General features: G+C 42.7%; 1 protein-coding gene across 1 annotated transcript in view; it reads right to left on the reverse strand.

Moving 5' to 3' along the window:
- Positions 1–510: 510 nt before the first annotated feature.
- The window catches only part of osmr (oncostatin M receptor), a 31428-nt gene continuing 5869 nt past the window's right edge, over positions 511–26069 (reverse strand). Inside the window, 14 exon segments of the mRNA XM_055920593.1 lie at positions 511–8913; positions 9144–9228; positions 13017–13098; positions 13824–13976; positions 14074–14241; positions 14371–14472; positions 14653–14662; positions 14664–14839; positions 19677–19890; positions 20036–20118; positions 20209–20356; positions 20744–20922; positions 21137–21285; positions 21513–21642. Of these exon segments, the coding sequence (XP_055776568.1) occupies positions 8353–8913; positions 9144–9228; positions 13017–13098; positions 13824–13976; positions 14074–14241; positions 14371–14472; positions 14653–14662; positions 14664–14839; positions 19677–19890; positions 20036–20118; positions 20209–20356; positions 20744–20922; positions 21137–21285; positions 21513–21642 (2240 nt within the window). The 3' untranslated portion in view covers positions 511–8352.

The raw sequence follows: 26069 nt of genomic DNA on the forward strand, positions 1-26069 counted from the left end.
AAGGCAAACAGTGGGGCAGGGAAGCAAACCTGTGTTGGTGGAGTGAAAGGCAAACACCCTATGCAATAGGGTTAACCCACTTGGTGGGAATTGTAACGTGGCTCAAATAGCGAGGATCGCTACAAAATCTACAAAATAATACAGAGTCAGTAAAACACTTAAGGATTAGACCCTTTTTTAAATTTCCGCCTAAAATGGCATACCCAAATCTAACTGCCTGTAGCTCAGGACCTGAAGAAAGGATTTGCATATTCGTGATACCATTTGAAAGGAAACACTTTGAAGGTTGTGGAAATGTGAATTTAATGTAGTAGAATTTAATAAATCCTTTCCAGATCTGTGTCATCTATTTACTTTTTTGTTCCATCTTTGAAATGCAATAGAGGAGAAAGAATCGCTGGCTCATTAACATATTTTAAGGCGTGCCTTGTGAATATTTATATTTATTATGGATCCCCATCCTGGGGTCCAGCAGAATTAAGGCAGTTATACATTTTTTAAACATTACAATACATTCACAACAGATTTCACAACACATTAAGTGTGTGCCCTCAGGGCCGTACTCTGCCACCAAATATCTACAACACAAAAACAATGTGTATGTGTGTGTATGTTATTGTGGGTTTTTATGTATGTGTCTGTGCTTATGTTTGTGTTGCTTCACAGTCCCCGCTGTTCCGCAAGGTGTCTTTTTATCAGTTTTTTAAATCAAATTTTACTGATTGCATCAGTTACCTGATGTGGAATAGAATTCCTTGTAGTCATGGCTCTATGTAGTACTGTGCACTTCCCATAGTTTGTTCTGTACTTGGTGACTGTGAAGAGACCTCTGGTGACATGTCTTGTGGGGTATGCATGGGTGTCCGAGCTGTGTGCCAGTAGTTCAAACAGACAGCTCGGTGCATTCAACATGTCAATACCTCTCACAAATACAAGTAGTGATGAAGTCACCTCCACTTTGAGCCAGGAGAGATTGGCATGTATATTATTAATGTTAGCCCTCTGTGTACATCCAAGGCCCAGACATGCTGCCCTGTTCTGATCCAATTTCTCTTTTCCTAAGTCCTGACCACACGACTGAACAGAAGTCCAGGTGCAACAAAACTACAGCCTGTAGGACCTGCCTTGATAATAGCGCTGTTAAGAATGCAGAGCAGCACAATATTATGGAAAGACTTCTCCCCATCCTAGTTACTGTTGTGTCAATATGTTTTGACCATGTGTCCTGTACCAATTTAAGTGATATGTGGTAGCAATTAAATGTATATAGGGAACAGATCAGAGTGGTAGTGGGTTTTAAACCTTTTAATGGTTGAATATTCTCTCATGTCCATTTGATCTGTTTTGCCCTGTAATCACAGCCAGTTTGGAAGCCTTTATTAAGGCAATAAAACACCTAGTAGTCATTAATATGCTGTAATGTGCAAATGCCTACAGCCAACCTGCTTACTCTAATCCCTTGTAATTACAGTAAAATACTATAGAAATAATTTTCTTACAGTATAAAAGTCACTTTACTGTATTGCACTGTGTTTCATTGCTCTGACATCAAGTTACCGTGAATATCTCAGTATTGTATTGGCACTATCCAGAGATAGATATACCCTATATGACCAACAGTATGTGGACACCTGCTTGTCCAACATCTCATTCCAAAATCATGGACATTAATATGGAGTTGGTCCCCCCTTTGCTGCTATAATTTCCTCCACTCTTCTGGGAAGGCTTTCCACTACGTGTTGGAACATTTCTGCGGGAACTTGCTTCCATTCAGCCACGAGCATTAGTGAGGTCAGGCACTGATGTTGGATGATTAGGCCTGATTCGCAGTTGGCGTTCCAATTCATCCCAAAGGTGTTCGATGGGGTTGAGGTCAGGGCTCTGTGCAGGCCAGCCAAGTTCTTCCACACCGATCTCAACAAACCACTTCTGTATGGACCTCGCTTTGTGCACGGGGGTATTATAATGCAGGAACAGGAAAGTGCTGATGTTGCTTCCAGAGGCAGTTTGGAACTCGGTAGTGAGTGTTGCAACCGAAGACAGATGATTTTTACATGCTACACGCTTCAGCACTCAAGGGTCCCAATTTGTGAGCTTGTGTGGCCTACCACTTCGAGGCTGAGCCGTTGCTCCTAGACATTTCCACTTCACAATAACAGTACTTACAGTTGACCGGGGCAGCTCTAGCAGGCCAGACATTTTACAAACTGACTTGTTGGAACGGTGGCATCCTATGATGGCGCCACGTTGAAAGTCACTGAGCTCTTTAATAAGACCGGAACAGTGTTAAAATAACACACTGCTTAGTGTAAATATCTCAGTGCCTTGCTTTTCAAGTAAATTGTAGAGTTACACCCATGACTGTATTTGTTGCTGAAAGAGACTTTCAGTTGTTGGATTCATCAACTTTGAGCAACAATAAAATAACAGTAGCGAGGCTATATACAGGGGGAACCGATAGAGAGTCAATATGCGGGGGCACCGGTTAGTCGAGGTAATATGTACATGTAGGTAGAGGTAAAGTGACTATGCATGGATAATAAACAGAGGGTAGCAGCAGCGTAAAAATGGAGGTGGAGGGTACAATGCAAATAGTCCGGGTAGCCATTTGATTAGCTGTTCAGGAGTCTTATGTCTTGGGGGTAGAAGCTGTTAAGAAGCCTTTTGGATCTAGACTTGGCACTCCGCTACCACTTGCCATGCGCTAGCAGAGAGAACAGTCTATGACTAGGGTGGCTGGAGTCTTTGGCAATATTTTGGGCCTTCCTCTGACATCGCCTGGTATAGAGGTCCAGGATGGCAGGAAGCTTGGGCCCAGTGATGTACTAGGCCGTACACACTACCCTTTGTAGTGCCTTTCTGGTCAGAGGCCGAGCAGTTGCCATACCAGGCGGTGATGCAACCAGTCAGGATGCTCTCGATGGTGCAGCTGTAGACATTTTTGAGGATCTGAGGAGCCATGCCAAATCTTTTCCGTCTCCTGAGGGGGAATATGCCTTGTCGTGCCCTCTTCACGGCTGTCTTGGTGTGTTTAGATCATGATTGTACGCCTATGTAGATATTCCACAAAAAATTGTAATTTCCAGCTATAATAGTCATTTACAACATTAACAATGTCTACACTGTATTTCTGATCAATTTGATGTTATTTTAATGGACCAAAAATGAGCTTTTCTTTCAAAAACAAGGACATTTCTAAGTGACCCCAAACTTTTGAACTGTAGTGTACATATCTCAATTACCTCAACTATCTCATACCCCTGCACATTGACTCGGTACCGGTACTTCTTGTATATATCCTGGTTATTGTTCTTTTATTGAGTTACTATTACCCTTTTTTTCTTTATTTGCATTTTTTTCTTGCTTTTTAACTCTGAATTGTTGGTAAAGGGCTCGCAAGTAAGCATTTCACGGTAAAGTCTACACCTGTTGTATTTGGCGCGTGTGTCAAATAACACTTGAATTTATTTGGTTAATGAACTGTAACGACGAAAAATAATCTAGGCTACAATTAACCCTCAAGCCTAGCACCTATGTGAGAGTATAGAGTAGCTTAGATAGACCTTAAAAATATATTATTGAAGTTGCATTTACGATTCACATTCACCCCAGCGGTTTGTATTGAGCCATTTCCCCTTAGATCTTCCATTTGATACTGAGAGGATGTTGGCTAATCAGCCTGTTGAGGCAATATTCTCTCGGTTTCACAACCACAACCTTTTCAAAAGTCTGCGCTGCAGATTGACAATGTGGAGAGAGGAACATGAGTATGAGTTACATGAGTATTGAGTAAGCTGTGTAGATCTGAAGGTCCTCAAAATGCTAACGGGTACATTTCTACTGACAATCATATTTGCTTAAGAGCATGGAGCCAATGGTGTGGTAGTGATGTTGGCATGGATTTAACATGCCTAATGGATTTAACATACTCTCACCTGAGAAAGTGAGAAAGTGAATCTATTTACATGAGATATAGTTACACCATATAAATAGAATGCATTATGTACATTATTAATTGCCCTAAAACAACAACACACAGTCCAGGTTCAAATAATGGAAGTACTCTGGGGTGCATGGCACTAGTACAAATCAGGACATCACCATAAAAGCATAAAAACCCCAGTAAAAACTTTGGTCCATCCCACTTTTGTCAGAGCAGCTCAAATTATTTAAAGTGTTTTTGAACCCTACACGTTGTACATACATCATCTTGTCATCTTCCCAGCAAAATATCCCACCAACAGATCTTGACCCTTGACCTTTCAGAATCAGACTGACTACTTAACTCAGGGGAGAACGACTGCCCCCTCCCACTGAAGAACGGAAGTTCAAGGCTGACCGCGGTACTTTAGGCATTGTTTGCAGAAAACAGGATCCCACATTATAGTGAATGGAAAAATGGCAATCTTCGTGGTCTGTCTTTGTGTAAACAAAATAATACTTAGAAGACAATCATGGTACCAATAATTGCTTCTAACACACCAGATGTACACTATATATACAAAAGTATGTGGACACACCTTCAAATGAGTGGATTCGGCTATTTCAGCTACACCCGTTACTGACAGGTGTATAACATCGAGCAAACAGACATGCAATCTCCATAGACAAACATTAGCAGTCAGTTCGTCAAGTCAGTTCATCACATTTCTGCCGTGCTAGAGCTGCCCTGGTTAACTGTAAGTGCTATTTATTGTTAAGTGGAAACATCTAGGAGCAACAACGGCTCCGCCAAGAAGTGGTAGGCCACACAAGCTAACAGAACGGGACCACAGAGTGCTGAAGTGCATAAAAATCTTCTGTCCCGGGGCCTCCCGAGTGGCGCAGCGGTGCTAGAGCCGTCTCAATAGACCCGGGTTCGATCCCGGCCTGTATCACAACCGGCCGTTATCGGGAGTCCCATAGGGTGGTGCACAATTGGCCCAGGCTCCTGCTCTGATTCAAATGGAAAACCCAGACTATTTGCATTATACCCCCCCCCTTTATTTAGCATTTATCTTGGCTCTGTATACACTCACAACTACTACACTGACACTCCAAGACACACACACACACACACACACTACATGCACTCACACACACAAAATACACACACACATACATACATATTGATGCCACACAGACACACACTTAGACACTTTCACACTCTTCATATACGCTGCTGCTATGCTGTTTATTATCTATCCTGATTGCCTAGACACTTTTACCCTTACCTACATTTACATATTATTTAAATCAGTGGTGGAGAAAGAACTCAAATGTCATACTTGAGTAAAAGTAAAGACACCTTACTAGAAAATGACTCAAGTAAAAGTGAAAGTCACCCAGTAAAATACTACTTTAGTAAAAGTCTAAAAGTATTTGGTTTTAAATATACTTAAGCATCAAAAGTAAACGTAATCACAAAAATAGATCACAAAATAAAAGTATAAATCATTTCAAGTTCCTTATATTCAGCAAAACAGACTGCACAATTTTTGCGGGGACAGATAGCCCGGGGCACACTCCAACACTCAGACATAATTTACAAACAAAGCATTTGTCTTTAGTGACTCCGCCAGATCAGATGCAGTAGGGATGACCAGGAATGTTCTCTTGATAAGTTTGTGAATTGGACCATTTTCCTGTCAAAATGTGACAAGTACTTTTGGGTGTCAGGGAAAATGTATGGAGTTAAAAGTACATTATTTTATTTTGGAATGTAGTGAAGTAAAAGTTGCCAAAAATATAAATAGTGAAGTAAGGTACAGATACCCCAAAAAACTACTTAGTAAAGTTGAATATTACGGGGGCTATTCGATGCTAATGCAGAACGCCACAGGATGTTTTTGTGCTGGTCAAGGGCAGACAGGTCTGGAGTGAACCAAGGACTATATCTATTCCTAGTTCTACATTTTTTTGAATGGGGCATGCTTATTTACGATGGTGAGGAAGGCACTTTTAAAGAATGGCCAGGCATCATCTACTGAAGGGATGAGGTCAATGTCATTCCAGGATACCCCGGCCAGGTCGATTAGAAAGGCCTGCTCGCAGAAGTGTTTTAGGGACAGTGATGAGGGGTGTTCGTTTGGTTGCAGACCCATTACGGATGCAGGCAAGGAGGCAGTGATCGCTGAGATCTTGATTGAAAACAGCAAAGGTGTATTTGATGGGCAAGTTAGTTAGGATGCCATCTATGAGGGTGCCCTTGTTTACGGATTTGAAGTTGTACCTGGTAGGTTCATTGATAATTTGTGTGAGATTGAGGGCATCAAGCTTAGATTGTAGGATGGCCGGGGTGTTAAGCATGTCCCAGTTTAGGTCACCTAGTAGCACGAGCTCAGAAGATACATGGGGGGCAATCAATTCACATATGGTATCGAGGGCACAGCTGGGGGCAGAGGGAGGTCTATAGCTTGTGGCAACGGTGAGAGACTTGTTTCTGGAAAGGTGCATTTTTAGAAGTAGAAGCTCGAATTGTTTGGGTACAGACTTGGATAGTAATACAGAACTCTGCAGGCTAACTTTGCAGTAGATTGCAACACCGCCCCATTTGGCAGTTCTATCTTGGCGGAAAATGTTATAGTTTGCGATGGAGATTTCATTTTTTTTGTGGTTTTCCTAAGCCAGGAATCAGACACGGCTAAGACATCCGGGTTTGCAGAGTGTGCTAAAGCAGTGAGTAAAACAAACTTAGGGAGTAGGCTTCTAATGTTAACACGCATGAAACCAAGGCTTTTACAGTAACAGAAGTCAACAAATGAGAGCACCTGGGGAGTGGGAGTGGGGCGAGGCACTGCAGGACCTGGATTAACCTCTACATCACCAGAGGAACAGAGGAGAAGTAAGATAAGGGTACGGCTAAAGGGTATACGAACTGGCCGTCTAGCAGGTTCGGAACAGAGAGTAAAAGGAGCAGGTTTCTGGGAACGATGGCATAGATTCAAGGCATAGTGTACAGACAAAGGTTAGGTAGGATGTGAGTACATTGGAGGTAAACCTAGGCATTGAGTAATGATGAGAGAGATATAGTCTCTAGAGACGTTTAAACCAGGTGATGTCATCGCATATGTAGGCATATTGAGCAGGGCTAGAGGCTCTACAGTGAAATAAGACAGTAATCACTAACCAGGACAGTAATGGACGAGGCATATTGATATTAGAAAGAGGCATGCGTAGCCAAGTGAACATATGGGTCCAGTGAGGGGTTGGGCTGACTGGGGACACAGCGATTCAGACAGTTAGCAGGCCGATACTAATAAGCTAGCAGTTAGCAGACTGGGGCTAGCAAGTTAGCCTTTGGGGGACGTTGCGATGGGGGTAAGTCTGTTTTTCCTCTTTGTGCAGTGACGTCGATAGACCAGTCGTGGAATTAGTAGGGTTCCAGGTAGCTCTAGGTAGCTAGCAGGCCTAGCAGGTTAGCAGAATGGGCCTTCAGCGGGCGTCACGCCTGAGGGGCCTGTTGGAGTCCTCGGGCAGATTATGTCGGTATTCCAGTCGTAGAGGATCGGCGGGGTTCCGTGCCCCGTACTGGTAGTAGAAGGGGTCCGGATATTGTAGCCCAGGAGTGGGCTTCGGTGGTAGCACAGGAGCCCTGGCCGGGCTAGCTTCAGGCTAATTGGTGCTTGCTCCAGGACGGAAACGCTAGCCAGGAGTGGTCACCCGGGATTGCGGTTAGCTAGTTGCGAAGATCCAGATGAAAATGTTCATCTGGAGTTTGCGGTAGGAATCCGGTGATATGGAGTGAAATAGGTCCGTTATGCTCTGGTTTGAGTCACGTTGTTCGAACTGACGAGAGCTTTCCGAGCTAAAGGTTAGCTGATGACCGCTAGCAGTGGTTTGCTAACTGATAGCTGGTAGGTAGTTGGCTGGCTATCTTCAGTTGAGGGATTCCAGATCCGAAGTATATAGAAATGCTTTAGAAAAAAAAGCTGATCCACGCCGCATTGGGTGAGGCGGGTTGCAGGATAGTATTTAGAAGTTACTGTTTAGGAAGATATTTTTAAAAGATATGTGAAGAAAAAGATGTAAAAATATATATATACAAGGGACAGGACAAAGACAAAGACGTCTGACTGCTACGCCATCTTGGATCTCGTAAGTAAGCATTTCAAGGTAAAGTATACCTGTTGTATTCGGTGCATGTGACAAATACAATTTGATTTGATTTAGAAGTATAATTTAGTTGCCAGTGGCAGCCGACACCGGTCGGGCTTCAAGTTGAGTTACTCAATGAGAGGGGCAGCACTAAGCTACCCTGCAACGTCACTTCCTGGAGTAGCTCAAACTGAGCATGGTATGTCTACATGACTGACTTAATTTGGCTTCAGTGCGCTATTAAGTCTTCACATAGGAATGAATGGTGTCATGTAATCAATGGCTTTGTCCATTCATATATGCAGTCATTGACTTAACTAATGAGTCAGTGGTGATGTATCCATCAATCTTCTCCAATAATGCCCCTGGTTGTAACTGCGGCCCCTCAGAAGGCTCGCTGGTGATGAGATTGGAGAGCTTGATTGGTGAGCTGGAGATGTCACTGCTGTCTGTGACTCTGATTGGTTTCAGCTCAATGGATTGCTCCGCCCCCACAGAGGGGAAAAAACTTCTGTTGGTGAGGCTTGTCTGGACTGAGCTATCCCAGACTTCTGTGGGTGACTGTGGACAGTACCCTTTTTGGTGCAGGTGTTGAGTAGAAGAGGATGAGCAGGAAGGTGAGAGGGAGGGCAAGGAGGAAGACATGGATGAAGAGTAGGAGGAAGGGTTCACAGGGCAGAATGAAGAGGAGGGAATGGTGGTGGAAGAGGAAGAAAGGTGGGGGAGTTTGGGGTGAATGAGAGGCGTCCTCTCTGACATGTTTGGCCTGACGCTCAGGATCTCGATGTCACTGCAGACACAGTCCCCCACCTTGAGACACCGCAGCCTCTCACTGGTCTGTAGATGTGATGGACAGAATAGAGGATGAATGGAATCAGGCGAGAAGTTGCACAGTCATTCTATCAGATTGCAAAACAATAATTGTGACTATAACATACTGTACATCCGTTTATTCTCATCTGTTTAAGATAAATCCAAATGAGAGAAAACACCTCGGACCAAGAGGCAGTACTCATCAACTTCAGACACATGAGACATATGAAAGCCTGAACAGAACTGCACGGTACCTCATGTAGGTGGCGGTCCAGTTCAATTGGTTTGATGTTCATCCCAGCCGGGTACCCAAACAGCTCCACTATACAACTCCTCAGCCTGGAGGATAGCCACAGAGGTTAGACAGGGTTCACATTACACATTGACTGTTAACCTGTCTAGGATGAGGGTGAAGCTAGCGGCACACCCACCCCCACATTCCACTGAAAAGGCAGAGCGCGGAATTCAAAAAAAAAATATTTTTTTAAATATTTAACTTTCACCCATTAAAGTCCAATACAGCTAATGAAAGACACAGATCTTGTGAATCCAGCCAACATGTCCGATTTTTAAAATGTTTTACAGGGAAGACACAATATGTAAAGATGTAAATCTATTACCTAAAAACACATTAGCATAATCCACCATCTTTTATTTGTCCACCAACACCAGTAGCTATCACCAATTCGGCTAAACTAAGATATTTATAGCCCCTAACCAAGAAAAAAACTCATCAGATGACAGTCTGATAACATATTTATGGTATGGGATAGGTTTTGTTAGAAAAATGTGCATATTTCAGGTAGCTGGCATAGTTTACAATTGCACCCACCGTCACAAATGGACTAGAATAATTACAATGAGCAACGTGTTTACCTAACTACTAATCATCAAACATTTCGTAAAAATACACAGCATACACTAATCGAAAGACACAGATCCTGTGAATACAGACAATATTTCAGATTTTCTAAGTGTCCTACAGCGAAAACACAATAAATCGTTATATTAGCATAGCACATGTGCAAACATTACCCCAGCATTGATTCTAGCCAAAGTGAGCGATAACGTAAACATCGCCAAAATATATTATTTTTTTCACTAACCTTCTCAGAATTCTTCAGATGACACCCCTGTAACATCACATTACAACATACATATACAGTTTGTTCGAAAATGTGCATATTTAGCCACCAAAATCATGGTTAGACAATGAGAAATGTAGCCCAGCTGGTGAGAAAATGTCCGTGCGCCATATTAGACAGTGATCTACTCGTATACATAAATACTCATAAACTTGACTAAAAAATATAGGGTGGACAGCGATTGATAGACAATTTAATTCTTAATACAATCGCGGAATTACATTTTTTAAATTATCCTTACTTTTCAATACAGTTTGCGCCAAGCGAAGCTACGTCAAAAAGCATGGCGTCCTAAGCCACTAACATTTTTCGACAGAAACACGATTTATCATAATAAAAATTTCCTACTTTGAGCTGTTCTTCCATCAGTATCTTGGGCAAAGGATCCTTTCTTGGGTCTAATCGTCTTTTGGTGGAAAGCTGTCCTCTTGCCATGTGGAAATGCCAACTGCGTTCGGGATGAACTGGAAGCGTGCCCAGAGATTCACAGCGTCTCAGAAATAAATGTCCCAAAATCGCACTAAACGGATATAAATTGCTATAAAACGCTTTAAATTAACTACCTTATGATGTTTTTAACTCCTATAACGAGTCTTAACATGACCGGAGAAAGATTACTCCCAACACTAATGCTTGGAACAGGTGCGGGTCGGTGTCCTCCACGCGCATGACGCAGCTCCAAAAGAGTTACTAGCTACAGGGTTTTTTAATTTATAGTGCCTGTGATTGCGCAATCGACCCCATTCAAATCGTCATCACGTAAAGGCATCCAGGGGAAGACGTAAGCAGTGTCCGTATACTCATAGGAATAACATTGGCTTTAAAACTGACTCCAGAACAGTGGCCAAAATTTCTGAAATCTGACTCCATGTCAGGGAAATTGCTGTAGAATGGGTTCTGTTCCACTTAGAGACAAAATTTCAACTCCTATAGAAACTATAGACTGTTTTCTATCCAATAATAATAATAATATGCATATTGTACGATCAAGAATTTTGTAGGAAGCCGTTTAAAAAATTATACGATTACCATAAATAGTGACAACAGCGCCCCCAGCCTCAACAGGTTAAGGATGACATAGTGGTGTGGAGGACCAATGTAAATCTTGAAAAATAAATTGTGCATGATAATGTTGAATGGATAGTGTTTAACCTGTTGGGGATGGGGGCGCTGTTTAGACTATTTATGCTAATGTGGCTAATTTTTTAAACGGCTTCCCACAAAATCCTTGATCGTACAATATGCATATTATTATTATTATTGGATAGAAAACAGTCTATAGTTTCTATAGGAGTTGAAATTTTGTCTCTAAGTGGAACAGAGCCCATTCTACAGCAATTTCCCTGACATGGAGTCAGATTTGAGAAACGTTGGCCACTTTTCTGAAGTCATTTAAACGGGCACTGTCGTTGCTATGACTATACGGACACTTCTTACGTCTTCCCCTGGATGCCTTTACGTGATGACGATTCCAACGGGCTCGATTGCTCGTTCACAGGCCCTACAAATGAAAAAAACCTTTAGCTAGCAAGTCTTTTCTTGCTGCGTAACGCGCGTGGAAGACACCGACCCTCTCCTGTTCCAAGCATTAGTTTAGCCTGTTATATTTCTCCGGTCATCTTTTCACTCGTTATAGGAGTTACAAACATCACAAAGTAGTTAATTTAAAGCGTTTTATAGCAATTTATATCCGTTTAGTGCGATTTTGTGACATTTATTTTTGCAACGATGTGAAAAGTTGGACACGCTTTTCAGTTCATCCCGAACGTAGTTGACATTTCCACATGGCAAGAGGACAGCTTTCCACCAAAAGACGATTTCTCCCAAGAAAGGATCCTTTGCCCAAGATACTGATGGAAGAACAGCTCAAGGTAGGACATTTTTATTATGATAAATCGTGTTTCTGTCGAAACATTTTAGTGGCTTAGGACGCCATGTTTTTTGACGTAGCTTCGCTTGGCGCAAACTGTATTGAAAAGTAAGGATAAATTAAAAAATGTAATAACGCAATTGTATTAAGAATTAAATTGTCTATCAATCCCTGTCCACCCTATATTTTTTAGTCACGTTTATGAGTATTTATGTATAAGAGTAGATCACTGTCTAAGTGGCGCAAGGACAAATTCTGACCAGCCGAGTTACATTTCACATTGTCTAACCATGATTTTGGTGGCTAAATATAAACATTTTCGATCAAACTGTATATGCATGTTGTAATGTGATGTTACAGGAGTGTCATCGGAAGAATTCTGAGAAGGTTAGTGAAAAAATTAATATCTTTTGGCGATGTTGACTTTTATCGCTCACTTTGGCTAGAATCAATGCTGGGCTGCTAATTGCTATGTGCTAAGCTAATATAACGATTTATTGTGTTTTCGCTGTAAGACACTTAGAAAATCTGAAATATTGTCTGTATTCACAGGATCTGTGTCTTTCGATTCGTGTATGCTGTGTATTTTTACGAAATGTTTGATGATTAGTAGTTAGGTAAACACGTTGCTCATTGTAATTATTCTAGTCCATTTGTGATGGTGGGTGCAATTGTAAACTATGCCATATACCTGAAATATGCACTTTTTTCTAACAAAACCTATCCCATACCATAAATATGTTATCAGACTGTCATCTAATGAGTTTTTTTGTTGGTTAGGGGCTATAAATATCTTAGTTTAGCCGAATTGGTGATGGCTACTGGTGTTGGTGGACAAATAAAAGATGGTGGAATATGCTAATGTGTTTTTAGGTAATAGATGTACATCTTTACATATTGTGTCTTCCCTGTAAAACATTTTAAAAATCGGAAATGTTGACTGGATTCATAAGATCTGTGTCTTTCATTAGCTGTATTGGACTTTAATGTGTGAAAGTTAAATATTTTAAAAAAATATTTTTTTTGAATTTCGCGGCACTGGTTTTTCAGTGGGGGGGGGGGGGGTGTGCCGCTAGCGCCACGCTGATCCTAGACAGGTTAAAGCTTCTCACATTTTCCAGAATAGACACAGGAGGATGGCGAGCCCCAGCAGCAGCAGGAGAGGAGTTAAGATCTTAGCCAGGAGAATATAGGCTGTCAACAGGACACAGCAGCACATACTGTAACACCAGGTCATTACTACTAGGCTCAGAATGTCATGATCTAAAATACAAATGTGCTTTCAGATTTAAAAAGAGTGAGCAACACACCACATAATTGTGTGCCTACGGGATATTAGGCTTTATTTTACAGGTAAAATTGTCAAAATGTAGGATTCCACCTAAATAGACATACCCAAAAGTTATTATTTATCTTGAGAGAGCCATAAACAATACCTAGTAATTATTGTACTGCCAGAAAGATCAAAATCTCCCCTTTCTGGTAAAAAATATGTATACATTGCTGAGGTGTAGTCACTTTTGAGGACACGGAAATGGTGGAATAGGGCATGAAATGATTGAAATGCTTTCTAAATATAGTAACAATCAAATTATAAATAACTTACTATAATATTTTCACTTCTCTTATAACTGTCAAATAAATATGATAATACTTAGTGACCGTGCAAAATTGGCACCATTTCATATAACTTATGACAGAGCGGCATGTGAAGCGGGACAACCAGAGTTTTCACGGTGTGCTGTGCCATTCACAGAACGTTCTGTACACAGAAAAGTTGGTCTGAAACCAGTCCAGAACCACTCAAAGTCCCCTATTTAAGGGACTTAACGTTTAAGAGGTTTAATTAATACATTTCAGTATGAGCCAGTCTGCCCCTGACCCTTCCCCTAGAGTGCTCCAGCCGGAGTTTGACTCACGGATTGTCTGGGTCTTGACAGTTACAGTAGTTTGCGGGCCTGGTCCAACATTAGTGAGTGCACTCAGATGGAAGGTGTACTTCTGGTGCTCCTGCAATCCTACTATGGTTAGAGACTTATTGTGGGGGTCCGCCACCGTCTTGGTAAAAGGACCTAGATACAGGAAAGACTGTGTCAGAGGAACAAATCCTCTCATGACTTCTTTTAAATTGAATTGCTTGTTACCCATGTTGACATTGATGATACCCACTTGGCACATGACCTGGTGACCTCTGAGACCCTGTCTTGTGCATGGTTACCAAGTAACCAGTGATGAACCCTGGGTGAGAGTGGTCGTCCTCATGGTAACGCCACTCCAGTGTCACAGAAGAGGAAGTTGTTCTAATGGGCTCAACCAGCCTGGGAGACTGGACAGGCTCTATAGGTTGAGAGAAAGGAGGAAGAGAGAAAGAGAGGGGAAGGGGTTGAACATGAGAGAGACATCCCCTACAACTTTCACAACCCATATCTTACTTGTCACCACATAATCACAACGTAACCCACTCACTGAGTTCCTGGGAGTAGCCAGTGCGGATCCCCAGTAGTTTGTCTCCTTCGTCAGTGCAGCCATATATATCAAAGGTGTACCTATGACCCGCTTTAAAATCCCCTGCAAAATATAAATATTGTAACTAAAAGGTAGTGCCAGTAGGCTTTAAGTTGAAATAGATTTTGGACAGTTTCCCTTTTCTTTGTTACTACTGTAATTACAGTATTACTACACAGCAACTTCATGTAAAATGTTACCTACAAGGGTAATGGTGGTGTGTGTAAACCTGTTGTGTGATACCTGCTGGTAGGGGACACTGGTGTGTTTCCCACTGGCACCCTCCTCCATTGCAGAGTGCAGGAAACTCCGCTTCCCACTGTGCACCACTCCACAGTGTACCCACAAGTGACAGCTTCCTGCTCTTTCCAGATGAGGTGGAAGCCTCCGCTGGCACTGCCACTCACACGCGTGGCATTCCGAAGATACTCTGGACGAAAGACAATAAGAGAGCTAGAGACAGTCTCACTCACAGAACTGCTGTAGGCCCAAAGAAGAGCAACCTGTGTACAACTATAACAGCAGTAAGACAAGAATGTTGGCTCAGTTATCAGCACTGGTATCAGCACAAGAATTGGAAAATATGTTTGTACAGCCTGTTTTGGAACAGGTGTTGGCACAAAGCAGGCAGGTATAGAGGGCTTGCAGGTGACGTACGACACCTCCTGGCGGCCATGTTGGAAGACCACCGCATGAATTCTTACGACATCAACAGCTGAGTGGCTACCCCAAATTGCATGATAACAGTGCCTAAAAAATGTACACCGAGGAGATAAGTCTCAAGAACTGTCAGAAAAGCAAAGAAACTGTTTTGCCTGTCAAGACCTGAACCCAGACAGCTGTCATTACAGGGTCTGCTCCGATCATTTCATCACTGGTAAGTCTGATTTCAAGTTTAGTTGTTAGCTGTCAGGTGTTAAAAACAAGACCAAGTTAGCCAACATTAGCTAGCCTAAACACTTTTAATCTAGCTATTAGCATGTGTCTCTTACATAGGCAGTGCATGAGTTTCAAGTTGAGGAAGCAACTTTTTCACCATAAAAATTCACCTTTAATAAAGTATTGCGTGCATCTATCATTGCACTTGCATACTAATGTAAGCCTACTATTCCTAATTTGATGAGTAAATTGGAGGGCTTGGTGGTGTAGGCCTAGAGGCTATATCAGAGTCGTTTCTTTCCTTTGCACAAGAAAAATGTGGCGTTTGATAAACATGCAATTTTACTATACTTTATATGACTGGAAACAACTACCAGAATCTTTTTTAATACGGGAAATCACAGGGCAGCCTAGGTCTACTCTGTTGACTACCCAGACTATTTGCATTGCCCCCCCTTTAACGCTGTTGCTACTCTCTGTTTATTTTCTATGCATAGTCACTTTAACTCTACCTACATGTACATATTACCTCATTTACCTCGACTAACCGGTGCACCCGCACATTGATTGTGTCACGTTCTGACCATAGTTCTTTTGTATTTTCTTTGTTTTAGTATGGTCAGGGCGTGAGTTGGGGTGGGCAGTCTATGTGTGTTTTTCTATGTTGGGGTTTTGTGTTCGGCCTGGTATGATTCTCAATCAGAGGCAGCTGTCAATCGTTTTCCCTGATTACGAATCATACTTAGGTAGCCTGGGTTTCACTTTTGGTTTGTGGGTGTTTGTTGCCGTGTCAGTGTTTGTTCGCCACACGGTCCTGTTTCGTTCGTTTGTTCACTTCGTTTGTTGTTTTGTATTTTGTTGTGTTCTGTTTGTTGGATTAGCATTAAAATTCATCATCATGAACACTTACCACGCTGCGCCTTGGTCCTCCTCTCTTTCACCCGAAGACGAGCGTTACAGATTGACTCTTGACCGGTACCCCCTGTATATAGCCTCACTACTGTTATTTTACTGCTGCTCTTTAACAAATTTATTTTTTTTAACTTATCTATTTTTTTACTTAACACTTATTTTTATTACAACTGCATGGTTGGTTAAGGGCTTGTAAGTAAGCATTTCACTGCAAGGTATATCTGTTGTATTCGGCGCATGTGACAAATAAAATGTGATTTGATTTGACACTGACAACAGATCAATTAAAACAACCTTGTCATCGAATGCAACCATGTAATCTAGGCCTATGAAAAGGGGATACACAAATTTTACAATATGACGTCCATCTACCCTGGAGGAGGACATTATTGTCCCAAAAAAATTCAGTGGCACTGAACCAATGATAATTTGAACTTTATTCAACTGAGGAGGTTAAATGTATGGACATCACAGCATGGGACAAATGCCTCAATGGCATAAGACAACCTGCTGTGTTGACTATTGGTTGTTCCAGCCCAACAATAGATTGAACCTTTATATGACACCAAAACACCTGAATGAATAAAACATAACCAAAATAATCAAGAGCCAATCAAGAGAGTTCAAATTAACTACCTTATGATGCTGTTAACACCTATAACGAGTAAAAATATGACCGGAGAAATATTACTGGCTAAACTAAAGCTTGGAAGGAGGCGAGTCGGGTGTCCTTCGCGCGCCAGGCGCAGGCAGCCAAAGGAAGTTACTTCTGGTATTTGGTGATTTATAGAGGCACTGATTGCGCAATCGACTCCATTCAAAGCGTCATCACATACTGACACCCAGGGGAAGACGTAAGCAGTGTCTGTTTCTCCATAGCATTTACAGTGACCTTTAAACTGACTCCAGATCAGTGGCCAAGATGTCTGAAATCTGACTCCATATCAGGAAAAGTGCTGTAGAATGAGTTCTGTTCCACTCAGAGACAAAATTCCAACGGCTATAGAAACTAGAGAGTGTTTTCTATCCAATAATAATAATAATATGCATATGATACGAGCAAGAATTGAGTACTAGGCAGTTTAATCTGTAGAGCAAATTATGCTAATGCGAAACAGCACCCCCTATAGTTGCAAGAAGTTGCAATATCAGTGGGCTTTGAATGATTCAATGAATGATGGAGCCTAGTAGTCTTTTTTTCCCCAAAATGTAATTTAAGGTGCCCCAAAGCTTTTTACTATAATTCTTTATATAATTGATCTTTGTTTCATGGTATAGTTTGTTATATTTTTTTTATTTCGTTTAGACACATGATTTCTTAATTTGCTGTGCGTTTGCCAATCTGTTGGGCTGCCAGATTTACTTTCCATGCCTTTTGCCTCAATCCTCTCAACCATACACTTTTTCAATTCCTCATCAATCCAAGGGGATTTAACCGTTTTTACAGTAATTTTCTTAATGGGTGCTTGCTTATTAGTAGCTGGAATAAGCAATTTCATAAATGTGTCAAGTGCAGCTCCTCATTATACACCACAGACCAGCAAATATTCTTTACACCATCAACATGTACCTCACTACAAAATGTATTGTATGACCTATATTCGGCCCAGCCTTTGGAACTTCAGTTTTCCTAGATATGGCTACTATATTGTGATCACTACATCCTATGGATTTGGATACTGCTTTAAAGCAAATTTCTGCAGCATTAGTATAGATGTGATCAATACATGTGGATGATTTAATTCCTGTGATGTTTGTAACTACCCTGGTAGGTTGACTGTCAACCTGAACCAGGTTGCAGGCACTGGTTACAGTTTGAAGTTTTTTCTTGAGTGGGCAGCTTGATGATAGCCAGTAAATATTTAAATCACCCAGAAAATATACATCTCTGTTGATTTCACACTTATTATCCAGATACTGACTGTTAGCACTTGGTGGTCTATAGCAGCTTCCCACAATAATGGGCTTTAAGTGAGGAAGATGAACCTGTAGCCATATTACTTCAACAGTATTTAACATTAGTTTATCTCTAAGCTTCGCAGGAATGTGGTTCTGAATATAGACCGCAACACCGCCCCCGCCGGAATTTCTGTCTTTTCGGGTAGATGTTATAACCATGTATTGCTACCACGCTTTCTTTGATTTCCACAGCGAGTGACGTACCTCCATTGTTGGTTGGTTGGGTCGAGAACAGCTCCGTTCTCCAGGAAAGGGGGAGACCCCTTCAGGTATGGAACCCTGTCGAGCACCGGCCAGTCGGCTGTAGAGAGCTGAAACGGCGGCCAAACTTCCAGACCAGAGCGGAGTCCGGCTACTGGGGTGGAAGAAAATGAAAAAGTAGGCGGGCGTGGGTTCCCCAGTAGCTTGTGTAGGTTTGCTACTTGCTTGCTAAGAGTAGCTGCTTCGCTCCTGTAGTCCTCCGCAAGCAAGCAGTTGCTACATTGAAAGTCAGCGTGGGTCCACATTGTCCCGGAACAAAGCAAAGTAAACACAGCTCCTGCAGTGCTGGAAACGTTCAATAGCGGCTTCCATTTGAGACTGCCGAGACAACTAGGTTAGCTGGGTATTCGTGTCTCTCCCCCTATGCGGAATCTGGCAGGATCCCGGGACAGACAGCAGCGCTCACAGCCACTTAGCCTAACAGCCGCAGGATCCAAAATAAATACAATTATATAAAAACACTGTCAGCTTTTAAACCGAGGTCTTTAGTTCAGGTTTCGGCGTTCAACAGCGTTCTGTCACGCCCTGATCAGTTTCACCTGTCCTGGTTATTGTCTCTACCCCCTCCAGGTGTCGCTTGTGTTCCCCAGTGTATTTATCCCTGTGTTTCCTGTCTCTCTGTGCCAGTTCGTCTTGTATGTTTCCAAGTCAACCTGTGTGTTTTCCCTTTCTCCTGCTTTTTGCAATCTCCTTTTTCTAGTCCTCCCGGTTTTGACCCTTGCCTGTTTTCTGGACTTTGTACCCGCCTGCCTGACCATTCTGCCTGTCTTGACCATGAGCCTGTCTGCCACTCTGTACCTCCAGAAATCTGATCTGGTTTTGACCTTTTTGCGTGTCCATGACAATTCTCTTGCCTACCCCTTTGAATTAATAAACATTGTAAGACTCCAACCATCTGCCTCCTGTGTCTGCATTTGGGTCTCGCCTTGTGGCTTGATACATTCAACAACAACAAACATTTGTTGCACTCTGATGAAGAAGCATTTTGATCATCATAATCATATAAGCGAGATAGGCCTCTCCCGTACATGTCCGTATGATATTCATTAGTCAAAAAAGAGGGTGTCTTGTCCTGATCCTGAAATCTGCTCCTACATTCATCCCAGTCATCAGCAACAGAGCATTAGGGTAGGTGCATGTCAATTTGAGGACTTACACCATACACTCTGGTCATCCAACATGGCGCCTGGTGTGTTTGCTAGGTGATTTGTGACGCAACTGCGAGCCCTCTATTGCCACAGGTGTTGATTACTGACCTATTCTCTCCACCGGAGGTATGGTGATGTGGCCTGGAGGGGAGGAGCCAGGCTGAATAATAGCCTGGATGATCATGTCACATTGCCCTGGGCCAATGGAGATCTCAGTCTGTGTCTGCTCTCTGTCCCTCCACAGGATCCACTGGGACCCCTCCTGCCTCCAGCGTACCTTGTAGCCCTGGATTTTTACACTAGATGCCGAGCCACTTAATTGCTGAGGAGAAAGAGAGAGATGTTCATGTGCTGAGATTTGATCAGCACAATGTAAGACCGGGTTCAACACTCAATAAACCGATAATCTGAACTGTCTTTCTCTCCTCGTCTCCTCTCTTTCATCTCATCCTGCAGTAAGGCCTCACCGGGGTCCAGAGCAGAGTGACGTTGCGCTGACCATGGGACAGCAATCTGACCCTCCTCCACACGTCCAGCCTCACCAGGGGGTCTGCACAAAGAAGCAGGAAGAGGGTTCATCAACCCCTCAATAAACCGTCAAAAAGAAGTAACTTCACCACTCCACTATGATTGAACTCACAGGTAGTGAAGTGCGTTGGTTGTGTCCACTCTCCCTCTAGGTTCCCTCTCACAGCACAGCGCGCCCTGGTGGCGTAACGGGTGTTGGGCGAGAGCTGCTCCAGGCTGACATCACAACGTTCGTCCAAGCCTCCATTGCACACCTGATGCTAACACAGCCACAGGACATGACAGAATGTCACTGGGTTTATATCAGACACATGTGAAACACCTGGGGTGTATTCATGAATGCAAACTGCAGCAAAACATTTTGCAATGGAAAACAGTTTGCAACAAATAGTTTCCACTGGACAAATTCAGGTAGGTCCTTCCCCGTTTTGTCCCGTTTGCTTCTGTTTGTTTCCTTGTGAATACACCACTGATCCATCAGTGGTAGTGTGGTGTAGTTCAGTCTAGACAAAACATCACACATTTGAAGGATAGCCACTAAAAACATGTCAGAATGGACAAGAGACCATTCTGTCAAAGCTGATGAGCTAGTGTGAGCTATATTGATAATTACATTTTGTCACCTGTCAAGGATTGTTTTTCCTCACCATGGATGTGCTCTGTAGGTCTGCTGCTTCAGCCAGGCTTGTCGGTCTCCTAGGCTCTACTGGGTCTGCTGTGACCTGGCAGAAAAGCTCCACCCCAGACAGGTTCCCCCTCACAACCCAGGACACGTTGGCTTCAGTCACCCCTGGACTTACTTTCACTCCCTCTGGGACTGGGAACACTTCACACACACAGCATGCAAATACAATAGATCCTATGATCTAGATACCACTGATGATCAAAACGTCGTCACACTAACGGTGGTATAGGAGAAAATTGAGACTTTTTTCCCAATGTTGTGGGTGCACACCAACATTACTCATTGAATGTTAGTCATAAACAGTGTTGTAATATAAGAGCTGCATGACATTTATCTCAGTATTTCCTGTCCTCACCTCTGTCAGTGATGTTGAAGCTGTAGCTTTGTTTCACCTCTCCTAGCTGGTTTCTGACTACCACTGAGACATGATACCACTCTAAGCCTGGGACAGCGTGGAACCTGCAAGAACACTCATCACACGTAATAGGATCCTCACCAGTGTTCCTGCACAAACACAGTGGAGAGAGGTAAGAGATGTGACTGACACAGTATGATCATTATGCCTCCACGTGCTAATAATCTGTCGAGAGAGAGAACACCAGAGGAAGCTGGTGGGTAGTGCTGGCTGGCTGGCTCTGTCGGTGTGTATGTATGTATGTATGTATGTATGTATGTATGTATGTATGTGTGTATGTGTATGTGTGTATGTGTGTGTGTGTGTGTGGACTCACTTTATGTGAAGGGTGTGTGTGCGTTTGTAGGGTTCATACAGGTTAGCAGGTCTACCAGGGTTCCAGGCGCAGATAACAGTTCTCAGGTCCTCAGTCCTGCAGCTCAGGTTCTCCGGCCTCTGAGGAGAAACTAGATCACAAACAGAAAGTAATGGTGAGGTGAACTAGAAAAGGTAAATTTTTTGAAGAAAATGTATGTTCTTGCTTTAGTTGTCTTAAAGGCCCAGTGCAGTCAAAAACATAATTTCCTGTGTTTTATATATGTATCCAACCTATGTGCTTTCACACCGGGACAAAACACCTATTTTATGTGAGAATGCTGTTCATTGACTACAGCTCAGCGTTCAACACGATAGTGCCCACGAATCGTATCACTAAGCTAAGGACTCTGGGACTAAACACCTCCCTCTGCAACTGGATCCTGGGCTTCCTGACGGGCCGCCTCCAGGTGGTAAGAGTAGGCAACAACACGTCTGCCACGCTGATCCTTAATACCGGGGCCCCTCAGGGCTGTATACTTAGTCCCCTCCTGTATTCCCTGTTAACCCATGACTGCGTGGCCAAACACGACTCCAACACCATCATTAAGTTTGCAGATGAAACAGTGGTAGGCCTGATCACCAACAACGATGAGACGGCCTATAGGGAGGAAGTCAGAGAACTGGCAGTGTGGTGCCAGGACAACAACCTCTCCCTCAACGTGAGCAAGACAAAGGAGCTGATTGTGGACTACAGGAAAGGAAGTTACTTGCGGTCCACATCACCAATGAACTATCATGGTCCAAACATACCAACACATACCCCCCCCCCCCCCCCCCCCCAGGAGACTGAAAAGATTTGGCATGGGTCCCCAGATCCTCTAAAGGATCTACAAGCTGCACCATCGAGGGCATCCTGACCGGTTGCATCATCGCCTGGTATGGCAACTACTCGGCATCTGACCATAAGGCGCTGCAGAGGGTAGTACATCACTGGGGCCAAGCTTCGTGCCATCCAGGACCTATGCAATAGGCGGTGTCAGAGGAAAGCCCATAAAATTGTCAGAGACTCCAGTCACCCAAAGTTATAGACTGTTTTCTCTGCTACCGCACGGGAAGAGGTACCGGAGCACAAAGTCTAGGATCAACAGCTTCTACCCCCAAGCCATAAGACTGCTGAATAATTAATTAAATCACCACCGGACAATTTACATTGACCCCCCTCACTTTTGTTCACTGCTGCTACTCACTGTTTATTATCTATGCATAGTCACTTCACCCCCAACTACATGTACAAATTACCTCAACTAACCTGTACCCCCGCACACTGACTCGGTACCAGTGCCCCTTGTATATGGCCTCGTTATTGTTATTCTTATTGTGTTACTTTTTATTATTAATTTTATTTTAGTCTCCTTGGTAAATATTTTCTTAACTCTTCTTGAACTGCACTGTTTGGTTAAGGGCTTGTAAGTAAGCTTTTCACGTTAAAGTCTACACTTCTAGTATTGGGCGCATGTCACAAATAATGTTTGATTTGGTGTAGTAACCCAAAAAAAGTGTTAAACAAATCCAAATATATTTTATATGAAATTCTTCAAAATAGTCACCCTTTCCTTGATGACAGCATTGCACACTCTTGGCATTCTGGAATGCATTTCAATTAACAGGTGTGCCTTGTTAAAAGTAAATTTGTGGGATTTCTTTCCTCAATGTATTTGAGTCAATCAGTTCTGTTTTGACAAGGTAGGGGTGGTATTTGGTAAACAAAATGGTAAAAGACAAAGCCCATATTTTGTCAAGAACAGCTCAAATAAGCAAGGAGAAATGACAGTCCATCATTACTTTAAGACATGAAGGTCAGTCCATCCGGAAAATTTGCAATCACAAAAACCATCAAGTGCCATCATGAAACTGGCCCTCATGAGGACCGCCACAGGAATGGAAGATCCAGAGTTACCTCTGCTGCAGAAGACAAGTTCATTAGAGTTACCAGCCTCAGAAATTGCAGCCCAAATAAATGCTTCTCAGAGTTCAAGTAACAGACACATCTCAACATCAACTGTTCAGGGGAGACTGTGAATCAGGCCTTCATGGTCGAATTGCTGTAAAGAAACAACTACAAAAGGACACCAATAATAAGAAGAGACTTGCTTGGGCCAAGAAACATTCGATTTGTTTAACACTTTTTTTGGATACTACATGATTCCATATGTGTTACTTCATAGTTTTGATGCAAATGGTAGTCCCACTAAGAGCAAAGCAGATTGGAAGGTGTATCGCTGCAGAATGCTGTGGCAGCCCTGCTGGTTAAGTGTGCCTTAAGTTCTAAATAAATCACAGACAGTGTCACCAGCAAAGCACGGCCACACCATCACACCTCCTCCTCCATGCTTCACAGTGGGAACCACACATGCGGAGATCATCCGTTCACCTTCTCAACTGTCCTCCGGCTGCATCATTGTGCTACTCACAGTGCTAGTTGGGCTACTGTAGACCTTTGCAAAATAGTGTGTTTTAATCAATTGTTTGGTGACGTGAATATATTCAGCATAGTTTTATCTAAAAAGGACAACATTTTAAATGTTTTACAATTGACATGTTTATGAAATTCACTGAGGAGGATGGTCCTCCCCTTCCTCCTATGAGTAGCCTCTACTGGTTCAGCCCTGTTATTGCTTTCCACCCTGTTAAAATAATAATTTGACAAAACCATCAAATGTTATGCATTTTCTGGCAACTTGTAGAGATAGAAGAGGTGAACTTAACATGTAAAAAGGTTGACCAAGTTCTATTGTTATTCACTATTATTTGAGATAAATAGGCTGCAAATAAAGCGCTGGTTCTGATAATAGCATACGTTTCACTCAATAATCATTGTTTTATAATTATTTTAAGGGGAAAACTGAATGTTATGGGTTAAGGGACATTTGATGTCTTAGAAAATCTAAATCTAGATATATGCTGTACATGTATTGTTAACACTTTCAGATAGTTACATGCTGACCAGACCGGACACGTCGCGTGAGCGAGCGTCGCAAAATAAATGTAGAAATCCATGTTATTCAATTATTGCACCCACACTGCTGGCGAGCGTCTGCGACGCCAAGGGCTAAAATTGAACTCATTCCTATTTCTGACGCAGATCGCGCTGCAAGTCCTGCCTCTCCCATCTCCTCATTGGTTTATAGAAGCAGGTACCCACGTGCCATCTCTTTGGTTATACCCACGTGGGTGATCGAAAGACGAACTGTTTTGCCTGTAGTCGTGGTAATACAATGAAAGTTTAGATGCGATCACCATATAATTTAAACGATGAAAAAACCTGGAAGGAGGAGAGATGACTAGAAACGATTCGGTTGGCCGTTTTATGTATGGATTAATTGTCGGAGTAGAGGTCCTTGTGCATTTCAGGTAAAATAACAACTCAATGTTTATATCCCAGGACAAATTAGCTAGCAACAGCAAGCTAGCTAAATAGGACAATTTAACGTTAGCTAGCAAGTGCAAGCTAACTAGCTAAATTGCCATACATGTTTAATGCTTTTCGACCTGTCCCCAAATTAAGGTCATTGGTTCAGAGTTTGTTTTGATATTTAACCTGCGTGTCGTGATCGCGTTTGGTGTGGGGTGGCAAAATACATTTATGCACGATAGCGCACGATGGCGCACGCGCACAGCCGGTTTGGGTTCTGTGTTAGTTTATGTCCCTAACAGGGAGGAAATATCTGATGGTCAATGTTTAAACAATCTGCCTATAATTATTAGGATTTATGTGTCTGAGTTTGACCAATATGTTTTTCTAAGTTTCAAACATGTCCTTTTTCTGACAGAATTATATACACTGCTCACAAAAATAAAGGGAACCCTAAAATAACACATCCTAGATCTGAATGAATGAAATATTCTTATTGAATACTTTTTTCTTTACATAGTTGAATGTGCTGACAACAAAATCACACAAAAATGATCAATGGAAATCAAATTTATCAACCCATGGAGGTCTGGATTTGGAGTCACACTCAAAATTAAAGTGGAAAACCAAACTACAGGCTGATCCAACTTTGATGTAATGTCCTTAAAACAAGTCAAAATGAGGCTCAGTAGTGTGTGTGGCCTCCACGTGCCTGTATGACCTCCCTACAACGCCTGGGAATGCTCCTGATGAGGTGGCGGATGGTCTCCTGAGGGATCTCCTCCCAGACCTGGACTAAAGCATCCGCCAACTCCTGGACAGTCTGTGGTGCAACGTGGCGTTGGTGGATGGAGCGGGACATGTTGTCCCAGATGTGCTCAATTGGATTCAGGTCTGGGGAACGGGCGGGCCAGTCCATAGCATCAATGCCTTCCTCTTGCAGGAACTGCTGACACACTCCAGCCACATGAGGTCTAGCGTTGTCTTGCATTAGGAGGAACCCAGGGCCAACCGCACCAGCATATGGTCTCACAAGGGGTCTGAGGATCTTATCTCGGTACCTAATGGCAGTCAGGCTACCTCTGGCGAGCACATGGAGGGCTGTCCCCCAAAGAAATGCCACCCCACACCATGACTGACCAAACCGGTCATGCTGGAGGATGT

Source organism: Salvelinus fontinalis, chromosome 4 (assembly GCF_029448725.1).
Source record: "Salvelinus fontinalis isolate EN_2023a chromosome 4, ASM2944872v1, whole genome shotgun sequence".
NCBI lineage: Eukaryota > Metazoa > Chordata > Actinopteri > Salmoniformes > Salmonidae > Salvelinus > Salvelinus fontinalis.